Below are 26367 nucleotides of genomic sequence, written 5' to 3'. Positions count from 1 at the left end.
AATAGTTCTTGAAAGCTGAGAATTATGTAGCAATTTTAAAGCCAAAATTACAAAATAAGTCCAGGCAGCCTGTATGACACTTGGGTGAGAAAGGGTTAAATCATCCCACCTGTGCAAAGAGGAAGACAAAAGTTCCAGTTCCTCCGATCTTGTGCAGGACACTCTGCAGGCCGTGGGTTTCAGTGGGGAGCAAAGCTCTGAGAGCACTGGACTCCAGGGAAACACTTTGCACCTCTTTGGAGCTGAAGGGCCGCTGGGTAACCACAGTCTTTGCTTGACCTTTCAGTCTGATTACAGGCTCATAAATTGTGTAGACTCTCGGACTGCTGGGGGCGTACACGACCGCCAGGCTCTCCTGTGCAGAAACCAACGCACACAATTATCTTTTTGGGAAAAAAGTAATATCTTGATACTTGTAATGATTTAGGATATTAGATATAAAGTACTTTAAAAAAAAATTAAATAAGGAGCCAAAATGTCCTCAAATGGGGTACAAATGTACACCAGGGCAAGAGTTGTTAGATTTAACAGTAAGTTACAAAAAAATGGCCAAACATTTATTCTTATCATCTTGGCTTTTCTTTTTTTTAGCTATTAGCTAAAAATGAGCTATTATCAACAAAGCAATTCCCACTTAATGGGAGAAAAACTATTTTCAGTCTGACTAAAATAACTGCAGCTTAACTATAATAGTTGTTTTTCCCCATTTGGGACAAATTACTTCCTACCATGCAGTATCATTAATGACAGCTAATTGGAACAGCACATAACTCATACACCGTGAAATGAAACAATAAATGAGACATAGGGGGGATTTGCCACGCTAACAGAGCACTTGAATCACCCTGCATAAGTAGAGGGGTCGGCGGCGGGCATGCAGGAATTGAGTGAGAGATGAACAAACACGGCAACATTTTTTTTTCTGGCTTCATTTCATAATTACACTTTTTGTGACACGGCTGATGTTTTAATGCCTCGTGTTAAAAAAAAGGAAAAGAAAAAAAGAGAGACTCACGACCAAAGTTGTTGTGTCTACATCCTTGCTCTTCATTAAAATCTCTCTCACGTGCTCACACTTCAGACCTTCCTGGGTGACAAACTTGGAGAATGTTACACTGGGTTTGCCATACTTGCAGGGCATGATCGAGGTGAGATCTGGTCCACTCGTGTACAGATAGAAGGCCTCCTCAGATCCTATTCTAGACCCTGAGAAGAGGCATGCAAACATCTATTATTATTTGACTTAGGAAAAGGGATTATCCTCTCTCTTAAGGAATATCTTTGACATTTGTGTGTTTGTGCAATCCAGAAGCTGTAAAATTGATTTGTGAGAAATCCAAACTAAAGCCTGAATGAACTCAAAGAGTTAATGATTTATATGATTCCACTAATACGCTGCAAATTAATAACACATGAGCTGATAAAATGCAAGACTCCCGATGTATCCTGGTCAACTTTTTTTTTCTTGATACTTTCAGTCCTGCTTTTCGAAGAAGAACCTGCTACACACAATGAATTCCAACCACAGCGGAGAGGCCAAGCTTGTCTAAACACATCAGTTGGGCTCATAGGTCGAGAGCGCCTAGATGCAAGGCTTTCACAGCCAATTAGAGGTAACCAGAGAAGTATTCAGTAAGCCTCCCGAGAGAATGCTGAGAATCCACAGCACGCCACACATCACACCACGCGCAGCCTTCTACAGCTGCATACGCTTTTAAAATACAAATGCATCACAAAGCATTTATACAGTTTCTACTGCTTTGTAAAAGTGAAGGTGATAATCAATGTGCCACCAGAGAGCAGCACTGAGGGCAGTTAAACAATTAAAATGGACTGCAGTGCGCATGTCTAAGTATGATATTACAGACACTATCTTCAGTTCAGTTTAACAGGAGCCCTACCGTTGAAGAGTAGCACAGTGCCCATGTTCCAGCGTGTTCCCATCTCCTCTGAGGATGGCACACAGTGGCCCAACATGCAGAAGGTTTTGTTGCTGTCAGATGATAAACTGGACTTTCTGGGTAGGGTGTAATCCAAAGAAACTTCACACTTCCTACAGAAAATGGCAGTTTGGACCGAATTTTAATTATTTATCAAACCATGCGAGCCAAACGACAGCTTACATTTCGGTCAGTTTTCCTCACCAGATGCCAGACACCCAGACAACCACGCGGCCGTGGACGTTCTTCTTTCCCTCCGGCTGCTGGCTGTAAGTGAGGGCAAGGTGTTGCCACTGGCCCCCACTGAACAGGCCCTCAGCTGAGTCTGCCTGTGCCAACAGGCCTGCTTTTATCTCATCGTTGGGGTCTATACAAATCCTGAGGAAAAGAAATATATTAGAATACTTAAAGTCCAAGAAAATCTGAATACTTAAGAAACAGCACTTCATTCTTTTGACACTACTTTGAGACTGTACTCCTTGGAGCTCACCTAAAAGTGAGAGAGCCTGTAGAGAAGTCTGCCCACACTTGAAGCATCAGTGCCTTGGAGCCCATGGATAGAATATGAATGAGTCCTTCCTCTAGCAATCTTGTCCCTGCCTGAGATGACGCATGGTGCAACTCAGCTGCAGGAGGGTTACTTTCTTCTGGAAAACAATAATCAGAGAAAGTCAAAACGATTCGTGTTCATGGGCATCATGCACAAAGGATTCTTAGTAAAGGAGTTCTGCCTCACCCCTGTTTTTGTCCCCGTCCTTCGCTCCCTGCTCGGCCACCCTCAGCCACATAGAGGTACTGAAGCCGCTGGCCATATGGGGCCAGCAGTTCTGTCCAACTAAGGGCAGGTGGAGAGGGGCGATGTGCCAGGGAGAGGTGCGCAGGTGGCTCGGTTGGTACTCAGCTTCTCCCTCCCTACGGCCTGGAGACAGCTTGCTCTTCCAGAGCAAACCAACACTTTTCTCTCCGGCGGCACAGTTCTGTCTGGAGCTGGGGGAAAACACTCCCGGAGTCGAAGCCCCAAGGATTATCGGAAAACTCAGAAAGTGTAGAGGTTCGATGTTCATGTTGGCTTCGACAATTTGTAAGATGCCCTTCAGTAAAATCTCCTGGGAGGTAACAAAGTAAATGTGAAGTTAGGGGAACTGTTTTAAATTTGATGCAAAAAACACTTAAATCTGGGCTTTTTTGTAACCCTAAACTTAAAGCTGTTTTCAGCTGCTCTCTTATTCACAAGGGGTTGCCACAATGGGTAGCTCCACATATTTGATCGTGCCGATTTTCACAGCGGGTGTCCTGACACACCCAATAAAGAGATATGTCCCCTTTAAAAAAAAAACCAAAACAAAACCAAGCCCCCCCATAAAAGCTAATACACTAAGAAATGTAACTGATTTAACTGTGATCCATAATAAACCTGCAGAATATTGATAAAGAACCAGCAAACAAACCATGAAGAATGCAGATGAATACAGCTAAACACAAAGAGTTGTGTGTTATCCTCACAGATGACAAAATTAACTTGCCTTGCAAGTTGTTAAAAATAAATCCTTCCCGTCTGCTCTCATAGACGTCTGAATTCCAATTAAACGCAGACGTGTGTTAATAAGTACTAGTATTACATCTGTTCTGCACACTTTGGTGTTAATTGTATACAGAATGAAGCTACCTAAGGGAGCATTATGTGTTGATACATTTTAAAGCGGCAAGAAGTGAGAAGAGAGGGTGACAGCGCGGTGTGTTAAAAATAGATTCTTGTTCCTGCTTTAAAACAAGCAAAAAAAAAAAAAAAAAATGAGCATGCAGGCACTGAGAACAAGAAGACATCAGTGTCAGGCATCACGAGTGCAAGCAAACAGCACACTGTTGAGTGACTGATAGGAGATGGCTATTTACAGTAGGTGGGGTCTTCTCCAGGAAGAGGCGACTCAATAGAGCCAGCTCCTCAGCTGTGATCCTCTGGCTCACCATGGCAACCAGCAGCTCCACAAGCACAGTCTGGCAATCTGAATGTAGACCAATGAAGAGCAGATTACATAAAGAGTTAACATCGCATTTTGGCAGGCATCAGAATAATTTCTTACCACAGAAAATAGATGATTTTTCTTAAGATTTCTCAATAATTGTGAATGTAATCTATGTTGTATTTGATGTTTTAGCCATTAGAAATTGGCTGACAAAATATCCCAAGGACAAAAATCCTCCCCAACACCACAGAGAGCAAACACTTATCTTGTTTTTCCTTTAGATTTTGGACATCATGATATTATGATGTCAAATAAGATCAACTTAAGTTCCAAAGAAGCCCACCGGGTACAGACTGACTAAGAACTACTAAAGGTACCTATGATAAAACATGACACTGAGCCCAGGGGACCCAGCTGAAATGTCAGAAGCAGAAAAAATCTCAGGAAAACAGCAAACTGAGAGGGCTCCCCTCCTCCTGAGACGTCACACATGAAAAATATGTGTTTAGATCAGATAAGACAGAAAAAAAATAAAGCAGGATGAAGAACAAACCTGTGAACGAGTGGTTTGTTTGACTGAGAATGTTGTGAAAGCCAGACAGGATAGTTTTGACTCCTCCCTGTGAAAACAGGAACAAAGCAGTCAGTCATTTTCTTCAGACCACAGCTGAGTAGTAAAGTAAGACAAATACGGGAGGTGGTTAAGTGTAGCACAAAGAGGAAACTGTGGTTGGCGGGACCTGGTCATAGAGGAGAGCAGCATTGTGGCGATTGGCGTGTACTGCACCGAGCAGGCTGTGAAACACATGACTCAGAACCTCCAGGTCTGGGGAGCCAGAGGCAAGTAGCTGCAACTCCATCGTGCAGATCTCTGGGAACAGGAGCGCGCCTCGCCCGGGCCCGTCTGCCACCGCTACAAACTCATGCAATGCGGCTGGCTCCACCTTCAAACCTAAGAAACCCAACAGAAGAAGATCAGAGACACAAACAAGAGACTGGCACGCACTGCCTGCCTTGCTAAAGCACAGGCACAATATGCCACCCTCTGCTCCTTGAACGGCACCACGATTCAAAGGCATTCCCTCTCTTGGGTTCTTGGAGGTAGAGCATAAAAATGAATTTGCCTCAGTTCTGTGCTCAGCCGCAGAGCTGCCTCATGTTTTCAAGGAAAGCAGTCCAGCAGGCTCTCACACGGCTCCTAGAAACTCCTTTTAATTAAAGAAGCTTGGTTGCACCGCTACACACTTTGTTACAATCTACCACACACACATCCAGTCACATATTGCTAGCAGTAAATATAAACTAAAAGCCACGTACCAACTGTCATACCCATCTGCCTTGATAGTGCATTATGTTGATGCTTGTGTTTGGTCTGTGGTTAAATTTAATTGCAGGAAGTCTACAGTATGCATTTCACGTCACTTTTCGCTACGTTTATGGTCTTCATCCTTTCAATTAACCTCAAACTAATAAACACAAGGATCTGGAGCAGTGTAAACGCCGCTAAAAGACCAGGAAATGTGAGGAGGCAGCAGCTACAGGAGCCAATTTGGACAAAATGAGAACAGCTGGAATAAACATTTTTATTATTAAATATTAGAAATAATTTTGAATTGCTGTAATGCTAGATTTAAAAAAAAAAAAAAAAAATACAGGAAAAAGGATCAAGTTTTAATTGAGTGTGAAAAAAGGAACAGTCATTGGTGCTTGTGCTCAGTTACCTAAGTTGAGCTATGTACCATTGAAAAAGGATTTTCAGTGGAAATAAGTGGTTTGATTTTACAGAAACACGAGATAAGGCTAATTACCAAATAAACAGCACTGCATTGTGAAGTTGAAGTTGGTTTGCTCAATATGACTCAAGGTTAAAGATTCTCTGTTTCTCATGACATAAGAGTTTTCTGGGAAGCTAAAATTTCCATCTGATGAAGACTTTAAGTCACAAGATCTAGCTCATGAGGCCAAAAGAATTTAGTTGCCTGCGGTTGTAAAACGTAAAACAATGACTTTATTCTGAGGAGATGAAGCAAAAATAGTGTAATCGGGCCGTGTCTTTAACCTGCAAGTGGTGAAACAGAGCTGACACAAGAGGTTAAATGCATTTTCTGCCTTGTCATATGCATGAATTAAAAACTAACCACTGTTTATTGCTTCACATCCTCCACAGCACACCAAAGGAGGATGTTGTTTTTTTTCTTTATTATAGAAGTAACTGTCTGTATGTGCATTTGCACTGAAAAAAGAGCATTCAGTGAATGCACAGAACTCCAGAAAGGACTAATCATTCAGCAAAAAGACAGAATAAACACTTAACTGCGTGAGAAACAAGATTTCCCAAGACTCAAAACAAGCAGGTTTAGGGGTTATAACGGTCCCATGACCTCTCAATCCATCGAGGTTAGTCTGTTGTTGTTATAGCCAATAAAAACAAGATGCAGAGAAGACAAACATCTGAAGTAAAAATGATTTATAGCGTTCAGAAAATAAACTGAAAAATGAATAGGCAGTGAAAAGTAATAAGACTCATATAAGTGTGAACTGCAACCAGCCTCAGTAAAAATATCTGAAGTGGTTTGGTATGTGCAGCAGCTATGGATCCTTGAGGAGGAGTAAGTGAGAATAAAAGCATGCGCGTGTGTGTGTGTGGCAGTAAGTGTGGACCTACCCTCTTCCTGCTTGGCCATGTCCTCTGGGTTGCTTTCGCTGTCAGCGTCGTAGCCCTCCTCCTCCCCTGGGGGCTTGCCGCCACAGCTCTGCACCTCGTCCACCTCCTCAGACAGATCGCCCGCTGGGGCCGCCCCCTCCACCAACACCTGGAGCTTCTGGCAAGAAGAGAGTGAAAGAGCAAGTGAGGCAGAGAAGGAGGTAGGAATGAGAAGAAGAAAAAAAAAATCATGAATTTCAATCCCATACACTCCAAGTTCAACGGCTGGTTAACTTTCAAGCACTTTGTAAGATAAGATTGCTTTCATAAGAGCTTACCCAATGCTGCTTTAAAAAAAAAAAAAAATTCCTTGATGGAGTATTTTTAGGGTAAAATGTAAAAGGCATGACATGGAGTGTCATGCCTTTTACATTGATGCGGCGAATCGACTGCCCTCAAAACAGGGGAAAAAGAAAGTACAAGATTTTTAGTCATAAGACAAATATCAGCTGACCTGCAAGGCGCTCACACAGCCCCAGTTCCTCGACATGAACAGTCATCATATGTGCATGTAGGCAAACACACACACACACACACACACACACACACGTAAACTGACAAACTAAACCATTTCCTGGTTCAAAGAGGCTTTTTGCAACACACACCTCTATTCCTTCGAAACTAATATGAGGCTGCTTTTATATTTAATTGTGGGTGAACATTTTTAAAGAATGGTCTAAATCAGTGGACAAACTTTGTGGTGGAAGACTAATCTCGGTGCTTCAAGCACATACTTGTAATGGTTAAGCGAACATCACAGTCTGCCAGTGCTCACTTAGAAAGAACTAAGCTCTTAGGAAATAGGTAAATCTATTATATAAAAAGCCAAATCCTCCTGTGTTGGAACAGGCTTAGTCAGACAGGCATTTTAAGACTTGAAGAAAACACGTCTAGGGCTGAGAGACATGAGACAGCGACTTTCAGTCATGTAAGTGCGGACAGCTTTTTCTTGTTTGTGTTTGCCTTATTTACGGAATAAATAAAAAAACAGATTCATGTCTCTTGCAAATCTTAAATAACGCTTTACAAAGCCTGCACTGATAGTGGCACTGTTAAGGAGGGGAGAGTTTGTAGAGGCCCATCTGTACTGAGCAAATGAGAAACTGTCAACATGTGTGAAGAGAACTGATTGAATTAAAAAATGTTTTCAATATGTTAATTAAACTAAGTCTGTCTGAAGAGCTGACAGCAGAGTGTAAAATCCACTAAAACAAAGAAACATCAGCAGCATGCTGGGTTTTAAAATGAGGCTGCATCCGCTGCTGGCTCCACACAAGGGCTACAATTATTTATGTTCTCCATTTCTGTTGTTGTACATCAGGCTGATAACAGCTGCTTAGCAACATAGTGCGAGTGGCCTTACACGGCAGTACTGATACTTGATAACACTTGGGTGGAAAATGGTTTTCCTCTCATTGTACGCTTGCCTCTTAAATAAACACCACTGCTCATTATATTTTACCACGGTGCTCAAACACACGCTGTAGATACACAGATACTTCACTCTGCAGACAAAAGAGGCAGCAAAAAGAAACATACAATTTTCACTCGTGTTTGTACTGTATGTTATTGTCCGTCTGACTGGTTAATAGTGGCTGCTGGTAGGAGATGATGAGTTAATAACATGGGGTCACACACAAGAAAATGCAGTTGTTTCTGATCACACAGGCTCTCAACTCTCTCTTCAGTTCTCAGCCCTGCCTGAAACCTTTGAAGGCATTTGCCCTTTTGTTTTGCCCTTCTGCCAAGTTGCTGAAACCAGTAGGAATTATCTCTGGAGTTTGTTAAAAGAGTGAGAAAAACAGTAACATAAAAGACAGAGAAGTAAAAAAAACAGGCAGGAAAGTATGATTAGGAAGCTTTTTCTTGGAAAAGCATTAACTATTATAGAGTCAACAGGACAGAAATGGGCAATAAAGGCCTCCAAGATACTAACTGCTCAAAATAAGGTCAATAAAGGAACCTATAGCAGCTTTCATTTAGTGCCATAATATAGTCATTTGAAATATTTATTTCATGAGTGACTTTTTAGTAGTGTGAAAACAGGCACATATTGTGCAAGCGAAAACAAATGGTTTTAAAAAGAGATTTAAAAAAGATTAATTTTAATGAGTAAATGGAATTCAGCTGAACAAATAATGGAGAGACATTTTGCCAAAAGCTTTATAGAGTGATTAGATGTGATCAACAATGACGGCACCTCATGTCTCTTTATACATGAGTGTTTCATGAAAGTGGAGAATATTTATTGTCTCACAGGCTCTCCCAAGGCAGGACTTACCCTCTCTGGCTTCTCCTCAGGGGGATCAGGACAGGATGACACCTCAGCCAAGGCCACTCTCAGGAGAGAGTCAAACAGGGGTATGGCAAGGTCAGAGTTCACCACTCCAGACCGAGAGAGCTGGTCTCTCACCTCTAACAAGGTATCCTCCACTGAATGGAGCTATAATCGAGAGGACATGACAATTTAAGTTAAGCCAAAGTAATTTTTGGCGTATTTGGCCTGTTTAGGGGTTAGTTAATTAAACACATTGCTCAACATACCTGATAAGAAAGCTCAGGCTCTATCCTCTGCAGGGCTGAGTTAGCACTGTGTAGGCAAATAGCCAGCAAAGCCTCAAGGAGACGAATACTTTGAAGTTGCCATTCTTCCTCAAGTTTCTTTGATGGATCTTTGGTCTTTCCTTCAGCTGGACTGGTGCTGCTGGTTTCAGATGCATCATGAGAAGTCTCCTCCAGTCCCAGTGAAGTGGCTGTGGAGTCAGGGCTGCCTTTACCTTTGCCGTCTCTCTTCTTCTTTGCTTTTCCATCCTTCGTTTTACAGGAGAGCTTCTGAATGACCATTGCCATGAGACGCAAACAGACATCCAGTCCACCCAGCCTGAAGAATTGTCTCTGGAACAAAGGGCTGGCCAGGTAGATCCACCGACACACTGACCAAACATCAGCGGCGCGTCGTAGCTGCTCTTTAGAGGGCAGGGCTACACTGTCTGGGGACAGATATGGCAGCCGTCCACCCAGAGGTTCACTCGCTGTACTGTCATAACCCGAAGTGTCTTCGGAGTCATTGGCTGAGTCCCGGTCAGAATCTGCCTCCTTGCTGACACAGAGGAAGGCCACACATAGAAAAAGATTGATAACATGGAGGTGGATCTCTGTTCGGCTGCGCCCCGGTCCACGAGCCTGGCCGCTACGGCTCTTATGTCGTGGATAAGCCTCCTTCAGGCCTTCATAGAACTTGCTGAGACTCTGTGCGCCCTCTCCGATGCCTCTGGACCCCAGTTCCTCAGCCAGGCCTAAGACAGCCTCCCTTTCTTCAGCATCAGCACTCTCCAGCTCCTGAAGCACCCCCTCAGCCTGCTGCTTTCCACTGCCTATTATCAGAGTCTCAAACACCTTCAAAGCTAAAGAGCGTGTCTGGTCCAAGTAGACAAGCTCTGTCACCTGGTTGAGTCCATTACAGCTAATAAAAAGGTCTCTGATCACCCTATAATACAAAAGATGAGAAACTAAGTTAAACAAAAAGGACATTTTAATAACTTGTTTTTCACATTAAAATGCACTGTGTCATTTATTACCCCCCTCATAAAGAATGGGTGTGTATGTATGTATGTATGTATGTATGTATGTATATATTTTTATTAGGGGTGCAACGATACTCGTATTGATATTGAACCGTTCGATACAGTGCTTTCGGTTCGGTACGCATATGTATCGAACAATACAAAATTTTTAATTTATTTTATCAACTTTTCTTCTGACGATGCTGTCTGTGTTCAGCGCTCAGTGGATCTGCGTTCGACTACTCCGCCTAGGCTGCACTGTCGAGCGCAGATCCAGTGAGCACAGCGCAAGCTAGCAAGACAGAAGCTAAGCTCGTTGCAACATGGCAAATTGAACCTCCCCCACCCTCATTCAGATCTGGCCTTTGGAACTATTTTGGTTTTCATGTGAAGCATGACCCTGAAGGTAAGCGCGTCATGGACTAAAGTAAAACAGTATGTCGGATGTGCCACGCAATGCTCAATTACATGGGTGGGAACTAGTGCGTTAGCGCAGTTAGCTCGTTAACGTGTTGACGCTGTCCAGCCCCACGCACAGGGCGATCCGCGGTAGCTCGTTAACGGAGATTTGCCGTATTGTGGCGTTAACGTCATTTCAGATTAATGCTGACAGCACTAGTGGGAACACAACGAATATGACTGCACATTTACGCCGACATCATCCTAGTGCAAAGACAAGTGGAAGCAGACAAAAACAACAAGCACTCATGCTACAAACTTTACCCGAGTCATTTAGACAGCCGTTAGCACATGATTCTCCTTATGGGGACCTGATATGTTTAATATGCTGCTGAGAATATAGCCCAGAAGAAGCGTATAGTATAGCTTTTATTTTGGAAAGAGCCATTTCTCTGTAATAAACTCTCTTTTCCAAAGATGAGTGATATCTCGATCAGATAGATTTTTTTATTACTTTGTTTCAGCAATATTAAATTTAAAAACTGTACTTTTAAGTTAAAATATCTATTTATAATTTTAATAAATGACAAATTAAAAAAAGCATGAACATTTTTTGTATCGAAAAAAATATCGAACCGTGACACCAAAAAAGATGAGAAGCTATGTAAAATGTAAATAAAAACAGAATGCCATGAATTATTATTAATCACCACAGAACATATAAAACATATACAATATTTGTACTTAGAAAATGTACCAAGTCTTTCTGAAAACTATGGACATCACACCCTCTGGACTAAAGAGGAGAGGGAATATCTGACTTGTTATCAGCGTTCAGTTTAAAAGCCTGCATGTCTGATGGTATGGGGGTGCCTCAGTGCCTATGGTACTGCACATCTGGAAAAGCACCATCACTGCTGAAATGCATATCCAGGTTTTAGAGCAACATATGCTCCTATCCAGACAATGCCTTTTTAGGGAAGGTCTAAACTGCATACTACATCTACTACAACAGCACGGCTCCATAGTAGAAGAATCCAGGTGCTGAGGACATTTCACCAATTGAAAACATTTAGTGTATCATGAAATGGAAAGAGTGACAAAGTTCCAGGATTGTTGAGCAGCTAGAATCCTGTATCAGATAAGAATGGGACAACATTTCTCTCCAGCACCTCATTTCACAGATGTTTATGGACTGTTATTAAAAGAAGAGGAGATGCTACGTGATTGTGAACATGACCCTGTTCCAACTTTTTCAAGCAGTGTTGCTGCCATCAAATTAAAAATAACCTTTTTCTTAGTTTAAACATACGTTTTCCATCTTCTGCTGCAAATTTAATATGGGCTTATGAAATCTGCACATCATTGCATTCTGTTATTTGCATTTTCCAGAGCATCCCAACTTTTTTTGGAACTGGAGTTGTACTTCTTATTAGCCAGCAAAATAAACAACATGCTGACTACTCGGGTAGATGTGTAGAGTGCACACAAATACCTCCTACCGCAGCACTCCCTTATTAAAATAAAAAGCACCGCTCAGTTCAATCAGACAAGTGCTGTAACCAGCCAGTGACAGAAAAAAAACCTCATCACGCAGGAGCCTTCACACGCCAACTCCATTTGTTCTCATCAGGTTGCAGAAATAATTTTCTCTCCAGCACAACACCTTTACATAAATAAGTCATCATCTACAATAATGCACACGGACACACCTGCTAGTCTTTATTTACTGCGTTTTCTTTGTTCTCCAATGTCTTTTCTGCTTCATGTTTATTCTATTGAGCAACATGAAAGACAAATTCACGACTTGTTATCTTAAGGCAAATCATATATTTACTGGGAAAACACAGCTGACACCTTACCCTTTTAAATTTGTTTACTGGTGATATACACACACTACTGAGGCTGTGATGAATAATAAATGACGCTATCACAGCACAAGGTAAATTATGGTGAAAGAATAAAGCGTCACCTCTGAGTGAAATCAACATTTGGTGTGGAAAAACAACTTGAGAGAAGTGCTAACATTACAAACGGACTGAAATCCCACAAAAAAACAAAAAACAACCACTTTAATGTCGGCATGGAGTTTTCTCTGCAGTGTGCGGTGACACAGATGTTCAGTTAGAGCTTTGAGATGGGAGCGTGAAACAAAACAAATTTAACAGATTATTAACTTGTTGATTTCTTTTCACCAATTTAAACCCATTTTCTCCAGTCTTCCTCTAAATAAATGTAGAGTTGATTAAATCTGCTTCTTCACAACATTTCCTCCTTTCATTAGTGGTCTGAAAGTCCATCAGAATGGCTATTCATTAGTCTGCATATTTAATGCTCACTTCTGAAAAATATGATTCCTGTTACGCAGAAACCGAAACGCGAGCAGGAGATGATGCAGTGGCGGGCAATGCATCAGATGATGTCCAACTTTGAAGAAAAGCTGCTCATCTTTTAGGTTATCTTTCGATAACTTTTCCTGCATGAGCAGACTGCATAAGAAGGTGATGTAAAAACCACTTAAGTAGAATTGGTTTTGCCCATCCACGTGAAGGATGATCACACAAATATTAAAATTCAGTCCTCATCGATTCAATCGCTCGGTTTGTGAGACCACGAAAGACAGAAAAATCTGACACATGTCGCTCAAACCTTTTCCAGCAGTACTGAAGGCTCTGAAGCTCCAGTTTGTGTAACTCGTACATGAATGTGCACCAAATCAAATGATCTGTGGATCCTATTTCGCCTAATTTCCATCTGTCTGTCAACCTAAACAACACAAGTTAATCACCGCTTTGCAGCCAGCTAACTTTGTAGCTATATTTGGAACAAATATGTATATAGCCCAGTAGATGGAGCTGTATAGTCTAACCTAGCGAGAGTGACCATGTGCAAAGATGTGAGGTCTGACCATATGCAACTGCAAATTCAGTACCAATGAAGACTTTTTAATTTGGAGCCTGTCATGGAGTAATGCTGCAGACTTCATGGGGAAATGTGGTCGTTCAATTTCATCCTTGAGACCAGTACAGATTTAACATCTTAATAAGCCAGCCACGCACCAACTATCCTGTGTTCTGTGAGCTGAGGATATAATAAAACAGACCAATACAACTAGATCTAAAACTACATCCATTGTATACCAAACAACTGAATCTGGCACAAAAACCTTAAAGTTGCTGCAGAAAACATAAAAGAGAGTTTTAATTGTAAATGTTATACCCCCTCATTTGGGCTTTGAGGATAAGTGAAAACTTGTTTATATAAACTTATAGATCTACATTTATAGTCTATTAATTAAACTAAAAGTCTCGACACAAGCTGAGAATTTTGATTCATGCTTTTCTGAATCTAAAAGTAAATTGTTGTGCATTTGGTCTCAAAAAAAATTAACATAATGAAAAAATAGCAGCAGAGTTAAACTGATTAGCTATTAGGCTATTAATGTTTTTTCCTGTTAAAACACATGTGGACTTTTTATCAGTAAATATTTTATCAGACACCTCATTGATATGAGTAGTTTATTGTTATGCTCTAAAGAGTTGTAAAATGTAATTCAGAGGATTGGTTAAAAGAGAGAAAAAAAACCAAACCCATCACAGATGTCAGTCAAACCTGCAGAGAGCAGAGAACTCTCTGAATTTTAACAAGGAAATCTATCAGCCTACTGCTGACAAAACATCTCAAAGCATCCAGCCATCTATTTTTTAACACTCCCGATCTTGCTGAGGGTCGCAAGAACATGCAACCAATCACAGCATGTGTAGAGCGGCCACTGAGATGTAATCTAGGCAGGTCACCTGGGTTAACACACAGGCACAAACCTCTGCACGTCCCATTCTATGGGCGTTTCAGAGTTTAATTAACCTGTATGTCTCTGGATTGTCTCAACATCTCAGAATTCTACAGACAACTGAGAATATCCACACCAAAAACACAGTTTTACACAACTTCACATTTGCCAGCATTTTGATAAAAGTACATGAACAAATATTATCTGCCTCTGCTATGTTATGCTACTGTACTCACGACACTGTTACATAAACTGTCAATAATCCTCTCTCTCTCGCTGAGTTCACAAAGCAGTGCTAAATTATTGATTAGCATTAATTAGCAATGACCTGGAGGGATAGATCTAATGACAAAGAAATTCCAAGTAGATTAGGTATCCTACTTTGAACAGGCGGCTTATATTTGCTTTAGGTCATTGTATCAAAAGGACAGGAATCCATTTCATAAGAAAGAAATATGCAATATCTATCGAAATAAACATCTATATCACTTGTCTTTCAGAAGAAATTTATAAAATAAATTGCTGATGCTTCTGAAAATATTCATAACCAAAGAACTTTGCTGCTTTTTTTCAGGTGGTTTTGACATCTAAATCTAAAACACAGATTTAGATTCTCATTTTACATATAGAAACTTGCACAATGTTAAAATGCTACGGGGGGGGACGACCCACAAAAACAACCCTCCTAACCCTAACCACCACCCCAGGGTTAGGGGGGTTGTTTTTGTGGGTCGTCCACCCCACACACACAGCCAGATGAAGAGGGAAAACTGAGAATTATATTTTATATTTTAAACTAACTAAACCTGTGAACCAGCTCACCTTGATTTGAGAAGCGATGGTAACGTTTGTAGGTAAACGAGTAGTACCTCCACGGGCAGGCATTGCGTGTGATAGCTGCAGACCTGAGTACAGACAGTAGAAACTCCCAGTTGCTGGGCGTGGTGGGCTAGCTCTACCCCTCTCTGCAGCACAGGGTTGAAGATGTGTGTGTAGAGCTGCCACTGCACTATAGCATTGCCCCTCTGAGTTAGGTGGCACACATGGCCAGCTATCTGCTGACTAAGCTGCCAGTCCTCACCAAACACTAGCTCTTGGTAGGCCTCCAGAGCATTCCACTTCCACAGCATATCCTCAGTGCCCCCTCCACTTGGCAGAATACCCTGGGAGCGGTAACACAGGCTGGTAGAAATAGCTGAAGGTTCCCCGTGCTGCAATGTCTCCTCCAGGCCTGGCAGCTGGCTGCTATCCAGAGTGCAGATGTTACATGAGGCCAGCTTGGCTTTTTCTGAAGGCTGTCCCCCACCAAGCTGGTCTAAGATCAGTCTCCCCAGGACACTAAGAACATGAGACTGGTAACTACGCAGCCCTGGAGCTTTAAAGGCATGGAGTAAAGGTCCTACGACTGAACGGGGGTCCATACAACAGCAGATTCCAACAGCCTGCACCCCAGCCAATACCTGCAACACACCTGGCCCGCTGGGGGACAGGCGCTGTAGGAGCCGCAGGCATTGGTGGGCACAGGCAGCCAAGCAGCAGCAGCGCTCAGGATAACGTACTGCTTCACCCTCCATCTCTCCTCCGCCTTCTCCATCCTCTTCAAAGGGGTTGCGCCTAGCAGCTTGCTTGAAAGCAGAGACGGGTAAACCTGACAAGTCTCTGTGATGATGCAGGAAGTGGGAATATTCACAGCGACGATGGCGCCGTCGGGCACACACAGACTGATGCAGCTGCTCTGACTTTGCCTTCTTTACAGCACTGACAATCTTGAAGACCCCTGCAATGAGGCCTCGTAGCCTCTCTGAGGCTTCACCTCCAACTTTAGAATCTCTGGCTCTGCCAAGTCCCTCCAGTCGAAGCACTGTAGTCTCAAAGAGCTCCAGGCCACGGTGCTGAACAAACTCATGGATGAGCTCTAGAGCCTGACTAAAGAAAAAAGGGTTGGGAGTGGAAGCCTGCAGGCAACCCAGCAGCACTTGCAGTACTCCTTCTAAAAGTTCTGGAAGCAGTAGCGCTCTGTGGCGATAACGAGAGAATGAGAAGTCATCCTGTACCTCCTGTAGAGTCTTCTTGGGCCGAGGAGCAAAAGGGTTACTCTGTCTGTCCAAGCAGCTCCGGATTTTGAGAGTGGCTCGCAGCAGGTCTGTTAGACTACGTCTCAGGCTGTCTGGAAGGCTGTCATTCTGACTCACATCCACAGACATCAGGTGCAAGATGGTTCGTAGTAGCATTCTCTGAACTAGTGCAATTGGCTCCTCTGTCCAGCCTCCAGCAAGCTCCTCTGGTCCTGCTCCTCCTCCACCCCCTGGACCACAACAATCTCCAAATTCAGTAAGGATCTCTGTGAGAGTGGGTACAACGCTGACTGCCAGGCCAGGGTTGTGGTTGATGCTCATGTCAAATTTACACACTTTCTCCAACAAGGAAAGCAACACATGGCAGAGATCAAAAGGCGAGTTTTCCATTCGGTTGAATATTGATATTGCAGCTGGGTCTGTTAGGGTTTCGCTGTCAGCCATCTGGGATCCAGGGGCTCTGGGATGTGGGTATGGGGCACTCATGGTTTCTGTGGTGGTGGTGCCGGTGGACGTGAACTGCGAGGCGTCTGATCGATGATGCTGACAGCTTACCTGGATGGTGGAGCCATGTGATCTTCGGCTCCGTGTACTACCTGGGCCAGTTTTGTCTTCAGAGTTGGCTTCTGAATCTGAGGTAGAAACCTGAGACTTGCGAGCATCTTTCACAGAGTATCTCTGCGCTGTCCGCTGGGACCTCCGTGACTTCCAGGTACTGCTGGCAACACGGGATCTCTTCCCAGAGGTCTGCTCATCTGTTGTAGCCTTCAGCCCTGTTCTGAGAGGGATGGCCTTCACCTCCCGGTTCAGGAATACCTCCAGCAGGGACGGCAGGGTGAAATCTGTCAATACATAGAATACATATCTATCATACTTGTTCTAGGTGCATGCAAATCGCTAAAAAGTAAGAAAATCCCACAAAGTGAGAGTATTGTTTTAATATTTAGACAAGCACTTGATCCTGGTGTCTACAGATAAAAGTGACCTACTCAAACAAGACCAAAATAAACCTTTTCAACAAAAATATCAATAGATGTGAAATGTTTGTGTGGATAAAATATAGTAACCTTTCAAACTACTATGGCACCCTGTATAAGAAAAAAAATCTTATACAGGGTTTCCCCAGCAAATCTAAATGGAATGGAATAGAAAGTCTTTTTCTTTATGACCAAGCCATTCAACACCACCTCATTTTTTTGTTTTTGTACCATTCCTTGGTTGATTTCTTTGAGTCCTTAGAAGCACTATCCTATTAAATGGTCCTACATTGTTTAGACATTCAGACTACAATCTGAGCACTCAGACTGCGCTTTGAGTGCTCAGATTGAGCAGAAAAGTGCCAGTCCTTTTACCATTTACAAATAGCTTCACATCATCATCAACAAGTAAGCTTTGATAGTGAAAAATGAAAGTTAAAGCCCTGCCAACAAGCTGCCAAATCCCTGAGGCAGAGGAGCAACCTCAAGCCGTACCATTTTCACCACCATGCTTCACAGTTTGAATGGGGTTATTTTCATCAAAAGCTGTCTTTGGCCTGTGCTCTACATCCTATCATTACTCTGACCACACAATATTCCAAAAGGTAAGCTCTTTGCCCATATGTTCACTGGCAAGCTGCAGCTTTAATGTTGTTTTTGGATAGAAAAGACTTTTATTGGCCCTGCACCCATGCAAGTTAAAATTCTTCTATTGCTTTCTGATTGTAAATACATGCACTTTATCACTGATAGTTGAAAGAGTTACCTGCAGATCCCGAGATAAAATCTGGGAGGGTTCATTGGGCCTTTTTTTATTCATTTCTTTTTACGCATCAAGTGATCTTGATCTGAACTTGCTGGAGCCAATCATTGTTATGTGTACCATGACTAACATACTTTTAAATCACCCTGACTAACTCGTAGGTATCCCCTCAGGTTTTCTCTTAAAACCTGACTGCGACTGGAGTGATTATACCACAAACTCCCACAGAAAGGAAAATACCCAACCCTAGATCTCACAAACGCTGGATTCCATTTATGTGGATCTGATAGTGTTACATATGTACAGGTGTATTTTTTTGCAAGTGTCTGATATTTATTTACTGATTTAATATAGGCAAATGTTTAATGCAGTCAAGTTGTTACATTTTGGGTTTAAATACACTTGTATTAATTGGTATTGCTTCAAAGAGTACAAAATGTTATCTGTACAAATACCAAAAAGGCAACATTTTTCATAGGACTACCTATAGACATACCTTAGCCAGTATACTTGTAGACGTATACTCAGCAGCTGTAAATGTCACATTTTAGTATTTGAAACTTAATATTAGACACCAGCCTGACAAATATCTATTTTTAAATATCAAAAATATTACTTCCTAAGTGTAATGCTCAGCTGCATCTCAGCAGCCGTACCTTGTTTGCTCAAACTCTCAGTAAGCAAGAATTAATTAAAGTAAAAATGTCTAGGGTGCATGTTAGAAAGGATCGGCAGCCCTGTACTAAATGCCAGTGTCATCTGGTGGTCACAGGACTCTGTAATCACTGCTCTTCTCCTGTTCTGTGGCTGCTTGTGCTTGCAATACTAACATCATTCACAATGTCGTAAATGGTTAAAATTGATTAATCCGTTGTGAAACAAGTACAGTAGAAAGTTTGTGTTGTGCAAGTACAGCCCTGAAATAAAAATAAGTAATTTAATAAGGACATTAGAGACGCAATTTAAAGTCAAAACCAATTTCAGTGTCTTCACATAGTACAGTAGTCTTCACATAGTAGTGTGCAAAACTCTTGAGCTTTTCAAAATAGATTTAATTATCAATGCAAAAACCATGGTAATGGCTTCGTTTTTCAGCTTGAAAATGATCCCAAACACACTGCCAGAGCAGTAAAAGCATAAGCATGGATAGAAAAACACAGCTGAAGACTATTAGTCAAGGACCTCGACATTATTGAAGGATTGTCTTAACAGAGAACAGAATAAAAGGCAGCAAACATCCAAAGAAACTGGAGAACTATTCCTGAAGGCTACTTAAAGAAATTACAAAGAAGCTCAACTAAAGCTGTGCAAAAGAATAAAGGTGAAAACACTAACTTTTAATGTTCACTTATATATGTTATTTCCATGTGTGTCTGCACGTTTCCATAAATCCTTGCATTCATTTCCCCATTCGCCAATGAAAATATAAAGAAATGAACAATGGGTAAAGACTCTTGCATATTACTGATAAACCCACCAAACCTGATGCTGGAAGACTGCTTGATAGTCTTGATGCATGCTCATTCATTCAAGTGACTTTTTCAGTCTCTTTTCTCCCATAATCAACTTTATGGGATTGCTTGATAGTAATAATTTTTTAAGAATAATGTAAACGCTAGAACATGAAACAGAGTAACTATAATGGTTAGCTAATTTTATACTTATGAATTGGACACATTTAAAGGAAACTTTTTAGGTAATGTTACATTACACGTCATGTGTGGGCACTGACCTGGGGCTTTTTCCTCCAGCACAGGAATCTTCCAGACCAATGGGAGTAAAGACAGCAGCAGAGTGAGCAGTTCCTCGCGACAGGTCAGCTCCTGAGAGGGCAGCAAAGCACACTGAGTTTACCTAGAAAGCCTCTCTTTGCTTTTCCCTGTGGTCACACTCCAATGTCACACCAAGACACACCCACCACACTTGGTTTGCACTACTTTCAACAGTTAGAATGAATAGATTATTGCCAGACACAATAATCTGCCTTGCATCTAAATTTAACAAACTGAAAAACTTCCTTCAGCTGGAAATAATGCATTTATTTTTTATATGCACTTTTATTGAATTAGTTATTTAATCTCCAATGCAAGTGCGTCGAGGAGCAATGTAGCAGCTACATGACAGACTTACTTCTGAGACCTCGGGGAGCTCATGTCTATCCAGGGGATTCCTCCTCCAGGTGTTAATTAAAAATGATAAACCTACTCCTTCATGTGTGAATTAAACAGCTTTCTGATTTAGCAAAAACATACAGGATGTTTAGTTTATAGCGCACGCTGACTTAGACTGCATTAAAAAAAGAAAAAGTGCAATCCATTTCATTCCAGGATCATTTTGAGCATTTCAAAGTATTATATTCAGCTACTACTTTTTACAAATATGCATCTCCATTTATTGCAAAAGGTACATTTTGGATAGTGAAGGGAGAAAATAAGCTGTTCTTTTCTTAACGATTCATAATAGAAGAGTATGAACACAACACCAAACACCTTTGCTGTGGAAATGCCCAAAGGAGAGTAATAATAGCATCCTTGGCAGAGGATGAAGTCCCACTCCTTCTGTGTTTCTAATTGGTGCTTCTCTTAGGTTTTTTCTGGTCCAGGGGTAAATGAACATTATAGCCACAACTGTTTTCAGTTCTTTTTTGTCTCAAGTGTACTTGTTATTGAAATGTGAATACAGGGTAAGAGATATGGCCAACGTGCCTATTTGCCTTGGCTCAAAACGTCGGTGCTCCAGCGCAACCTTTGATGGTTCTGTTCTTTAGAACAGCGGTCCCCAATCCCCGGGCCTCGGACCGGTACCGGTCCGTGAGTCGTTTGGTACTGGGCCGCGAGAGTTGAGGCTCAGGTGTGAAATGCATGGTTTTCAGGGTTTTTATCGGTTTTCAGCGTCATTTTGTTATCGTTTTTATCGTTAACTCGGTTTTCCTGGGTCTTTTCACGTGTGTTATGAATAAATCTCCTTTTTTCGGTACCGGTACTAGTTTTATTTTGTTGTATTTATCCGCGACACCTTAAAGGTCGGTCCGTGAAAATATTGTCGGGCATAAACCGGTCCGTGGCGCCAAAAAGGTTGGGGACCGCTGGTTTAGGAGATCTCCAATGGGTGTGTCAACTTTAACTGTTTGCAGACAGAAATGACTCACACTGACATTCAGTAAGTAAATGCAAGTCACATATCCAGTAGTATCTTCACTAGATATTCTGTTAGTATTACTCTGGAATTTTTCACAAATACTTTTACCACCATTTATTGATGACTTCTGTAATACATTTTTTTTTTCTAGCTGTAGTATATGTAGTAATCATTTGAAAGGTAAACCATTAAGGTGAAATCGAAGAGCCGACACAAGCCTGACGCTTAACACATCAACACACAACCTTAACAAATTTAAAAGGGAACAAAAAAGAATTTAATAAAACCCTCAAATCAATAGGATGTTACATGGTTGACTACAGGACTCCTGTTCTGCTAATGTAAAGACTAATTACACTTCTACTGTTAAAGAGAATTTTACAGAGTAGATCTGAATCATCTAAACCAACAGAGTGAAGGTGACACAGTCTGGGAGGACATAACAACCGTGTGGAACAAACACTACTCAAAATACATTTTCTCACACACTAGGTCTATGATTTAAAACCTGATTTGTTCGAAAAGTTTAAGTTCTTCATAATGTGTCTCTGAAGGCTTTATTCCACCTGGGATGCTGCTGATGCACACAGCTGCACATGGATGCTTTACACTGAAGGCTTGGACAAAAATAGAAAATATACTTTAAATTAGCTAAAAGATATGAATAACATGAGGCAGTGGGGACACTGACAAACTTTTTTTTCAAGAAACTGCTTGATATAGACAGGTCATTTTTCCCGAAATCTTTTTCTCACACAAACTATCAAGGGGAAGCGCTCCAGCAGTCATGTGAAAGCTGCAAAAACCAACCATAAATAAACAAATAAACAAATGAAAAATCTCCTAAACTCTTTCTTGACACAAAAAACACTCACAGACCAAATCAATATATAAGAAACACACAGCGCGCTCTAGCGTGAGCTCCAAGGTGAAGTTGAAGACTGGTACACAAGTGTGTAGGCAGAAAAAACACTGCACTCTGTCAGAGCCTGGTGCCAGTTAACAGAGGAAACAAAAACTGTGTCTAAAAGAGGCAAATCCTATTTAACAGGAGCACCACAAAAAAGGCCTCAACTTACCCTCATAGACATGGGTAGGAAACTTTGGCCTTCATTTATTTCTATGTACTAATATTGTTCAGACCACATCACAAAGAATTTTTGAGGAATTGTCTTTTATGATCTATTATAAAAATGCACACACACAGTGTGACACACACTATCTTTGTGAGGACCGAAATCTGCGTTCTACTATACTTACCATCACTTGTGAGGACACACAAACCGGTCCTCACAAATTTGATGGTATTTAAAGGCATTTTGAGGCTCAAAATGTGGTTTTAGTGTCAGGGTTACAATTAGGTTATGGTTAGGTTCAGGGTTAGGATTAGGCATTCATTTTTAATGGTTAGGGTAAGCGGCTAGGGAAAGCATTATGTCAATCAAGGTCCTCACTAAGATAGCTGAACGGGCTTGTGTGTGTGTGTGTGTGTGTGTGTGTGTGTGTGTGTGTGTGTGTGTGTGTGTGTGTGCGCATTTTTAAGTGCAACTCATCTATTCTATAAAGACTTGCATCAATAATTTGCATATAGCAGCAGCAGAAAGACCGTCTCTCAGCAATCATTCATGTCATCAACAGCGTGTGGGCATCGCCAGTTTCCTCTTATGATAAAACCGTCTTGTAAGTTGTGCAAACACCAGAAGCAGATGTATTGTAGGAGCCTAAATTGCCTTTGAACAAACAGAAAATACTGGCTCTGTGGTAGTAAAAGAATTGGCTATAATGCCTGGAAGTCCCCTAATGTGAACAAAGGTTCTAGAAGCATAGAAAAGCAGTCAATTCAATCCAACGTTATTTATATATCACCAAATCACAACAGTAGTCACCTCCAGGCACTTAAAAAAAGCATAGAGAAAGTTACTGACAACCATCAAACTCCAGGAAACTTTAAAATATACAGCATGCTCAACTAAATCCCATCTTGTTCGCTCTTAAAATGTTATCGCGTCTTATAAATGCATAATGGTCATTAAATATCTCCATTCTCTCATTTCTGTCATGTGCTTTAACTATATTGCATCTCTCTACTGCAACGTCTATCTGCAGTTTCTCCTTGATCAAGAGATTAGATGCTGCAAGAGGCGGCAAGTGAAGAGAAATTTGAATCTGATACGTTGGTGTTGGCAAAGCTGCATAAATGATAAATATTTGTGGGTTCTCTGTAACTACAGCACAGAAAGGTTAACTTTTTGGGGAATTAAATACATAATGGATTTTTTTTCTATAACCAAAGTAAGGATGGGTGCACTTGACTTCTCCTTACCTGGTCAATGATCGAGTCCAGGGTACTGAGCAGCAGGAAGCCTCGTCCCCTGACCAGGTACTCGCCCAGAGCCACCATGTGACTTTCCTCCTCATCTTCCTCCCGTGCCTCCGATCTCTGGGCTACCGCACTGCAGAGCTGATGCACATCAGTCAAGAACTCCCGTGCCAGTGTGTTACTGGCCCCACTCATGTCTGAGCTACAACAGAAGACAAACACATCAAAACACTCATAAATATTTCGGATTGTAGCATTATAATACTGAAAAACTCTGGTTTCCTTCTTCACAAGCATTAGTGGACAAACAGTAAAAATACACCTTGCTATTAGTGTGTTTGTAACTTAACTCGCTCAGACGAACGATAGTAAATTTCTCTCAAGTAAAAGAAAACACATGAATCACGTGAATATCTGATTTTAGCAAAAGCACTCACTTACCTCTAAAAAAAGACAAAAAACACTCCAAAAACAAACAAACTAACAAATAATCCTTTTGCCATAATATGTTGAGATGGCTGTGAAGCTCTAACTAATGAGACAAAACAAGGATATAATTACATTAGTTCAGCCTTTGTTTTGTAAAACTGCATTCCCTTTACAATCCACTGGTGACGTCAGATCTACGACACAAAACCATGGGATGAATGAAAAAGCGCCAAACCCAACCCCCCTGAAACAGCCAGACTATACAAGGCATTGTATAAATGAGCAAAACAAATCAATGCTCCAATTACGCTCATTATGATCAAACATAAAACTGTTGATTCGTACTGATACCAAATCAAACAGGAAACTGTGCTTATTCTACTAAGAAAGCCATTTAGAGCGGCTCCAGGCTTGTATGTGCATGCCTGCCGCAACCACGTGCACCATAAGCTGTAAACCACACACCTCCTTCAATCACCGTTTCAGAACAATTTCTGTAACACAGCACAACGTGAATTCAAGACACGGCCTCAGGACTGAGACATGATTAATTCCATCACACAGATCCAATAACTCAGTGTTCACAGTTGGATGTTTACATTTCACCTCTAATCCAAACCTGCTTACAATACAATAATCTACACACAGGAGGTCTTGGTTAATAAAATCTTCAACATGTACTTAATTTAAAAGAACAAAAAACACCCATTTCTGACACAAACCTCTGCAACACGCACAGTCCTTCTTATCTTACCAAATGTTACTGGGCCAAATAGTTTCCTTCCAGTCATCTTTTGTGTGCTGAAAGCTTGACTGCAGCTCTGCTGGCTGTATCTGCATACCATCTCACATGACTACTGACTGAATTTTCTGTTCTGCAGCACAAATTCCATTAAATTGGAATTTCAAATGGAAGCTTTCCAGATTCGCAGCAGATCAGCGTATCACATGAAAGCATGTGATGTCACATGGCGATGGGAGTGGCCCTCTGAGCTGATCAGCCTCCAGTGCCCCGTACTAGACCTCAACCATCATTCATTGTAACTGCCTTTGTATCCTCCACTACAACAGCTGAGAGGTTTTCTTTAATGCACACAGAGCCCTGCAGAGGATACGCAGAGAAGGTGCCATAAGGGAAACTGTACACACACAAAAAAAAGATATTTCTCAAACTTTTTGCTGCTTTCATCTTTACAAATTAACCTTGCACGGTGATGAATTTGAAATGCAAATTTTAATTTAATTTTTCCCCCAACTATTTCTAATTATACTTTTCCAATCAGTAAACACCATTTCCGTAAGATATTAAGTGTAAAAAACATGTTTATTTTTTAATTTATTGCAGTTCCAATATTGGCTCTAATTAAGGCCATGAGGTTTACACAATAAATAAATATTAAAAAACAAAAAAACAGCACTGTCGGAAAGAGGAGTGGGCTGCAGATATTCACAGCCGGCTAGACTCAGAAAAAGATAAGGTCACAAGAAGAAAGTAGATGAAGTGAACTGGCTAAAGAAAAGAGAAAAGAGAGCGGCACATTTTAGAAAATCCAGCTGCAACACCTGGTTTTGTGAGCCAGGTCTAAAATTTTGCGTTTGTATAGATCTGCCTCTGCTTACAGAAGCTTTCTAACTGTCTCTGAGGACGGTTAACCTTTCCCAAGAAGCCTTCGCTACCATTTTGACTCTGAACATTTGAGGTTGCCCACATTGAGCTGCTTTTATTTTCCCTTCCTTTAATTTTCAAACGCTTTCAATAACTTGAAATTCTAGAGACTTCCAGTAGTCTGATGTAATAAAGCAAATTGTGCTGCACTAATAGGTGGCACCACAACCTGAAAGCATTTTTATCTCATAACTGGCTGCATGAATTTGCATGTAATTTGGCTTGCATAATGCAGTTGCAACAAATCTAAATTTTTATAAATCTCAAATTGAACCTTTGGTACATGACTAAATATATCAGCTCATTGACTAAATTTGCCAAAAATTGTTTCACAGTTACCTAATTCAAGCCCCTCAACTTGACAAACAACCTTTGGATCTCACATTTTTCAAACACGTCTTACTGTAATTAGTAGTGAGTGCACAGTATTTTTCATTTCCCTTAATATTTGATCAAAGTTCAAAGCACAGAATAATTTTTAAAAGAAGCAGATAAATTTGTGTACAGTGTTTCAGAAAAATACTACACCACCACCCAGTGTAAGGTTTACGCCACAGTTCCCCTAAATTAAAGGTACAGTACTGGTAAAACAGTACAGACAATATCATTTTGTTATGTTTCTGGTGGTGTATTACTATT

At 41.2% G+C, this 26367-nt stretch overlaps 1 protein-coding gene across 2 annotated transcripts in view; it reads right to left on the bottom strand.

Annotated features, from left to right (window-relative positions):
* Positions 1-26367, bottom strand: part of lyst (lysosomal trafficking regulator) — a 62196-nt gene that overhangs the window by 20983 nt on the left and 14846 nt on the right. For both annotated transcript variants that reach the window (XM_084947775.1, XM_084947774.1), the window contains exons 4-18: positions 23637-23835; positions 19908-19998; positions 15183-17277; positions 9153-10095; positions 8890-9051; positions 6570-6726; positions 4645-4856; positions 4458-4524; positions 3834-3943; positions 2677-3046; positions 2431-2587; positions 2145-2318; positions 1902-2053; positions 1016-1206; positions 110-355 (exon numbers count right to left, since the gene is read on the bottom strand). In XM_084947775.1, the coding sequence (XP_084803901.1) occupies positions 110-355; positions 1016-1206; positions 1902-2053; positions 2145-2318; positions 2431-2587; positions 2677-3046; positions 3834-3943; positions 4458-4524; positions 4645-4856; positions 6570-6726; positions 8890-9051; positions 9153-10095; positions 15183-17277; positions 19908-19998; positions 23637-23835 (5326 nt within the window). The remainder of the gene's footprint in view (positions 1-109; positions 356-1015; positions 1207-1901; positions 2054-2144; positions 2319-2430; positions 2588-2676; positions 3047-3833; positions 3944-4457; positions 4525-4644; positions 4857-6569; positions 6727-8889; positions 9052-9152; positions 10096-15182; positions 17278-19907; positions 19999-23636; positions 23836-26367) is intronic.

The sequence above is a fragment of the Perissodus microlepis genome, chromosome 13 (genome assembly GCF_051167445.1).
Source record: "Perissodus microlepis isolate ML-2025 ecotype Zambia chromosome 13, ASM5116744v1, whole genome shotgun sequence".
NCBI lineage: Eukaryota > Metazoa > Chordata > Actinopteri > Cichliformes > Cichlidae > Perissodus > Perissodus microlepis.
The sequence above is the reverse complement of the archived record's forward strand: the minus strand, read 5'-3'. Positions and strand labels throughout refer to the sequence as shown.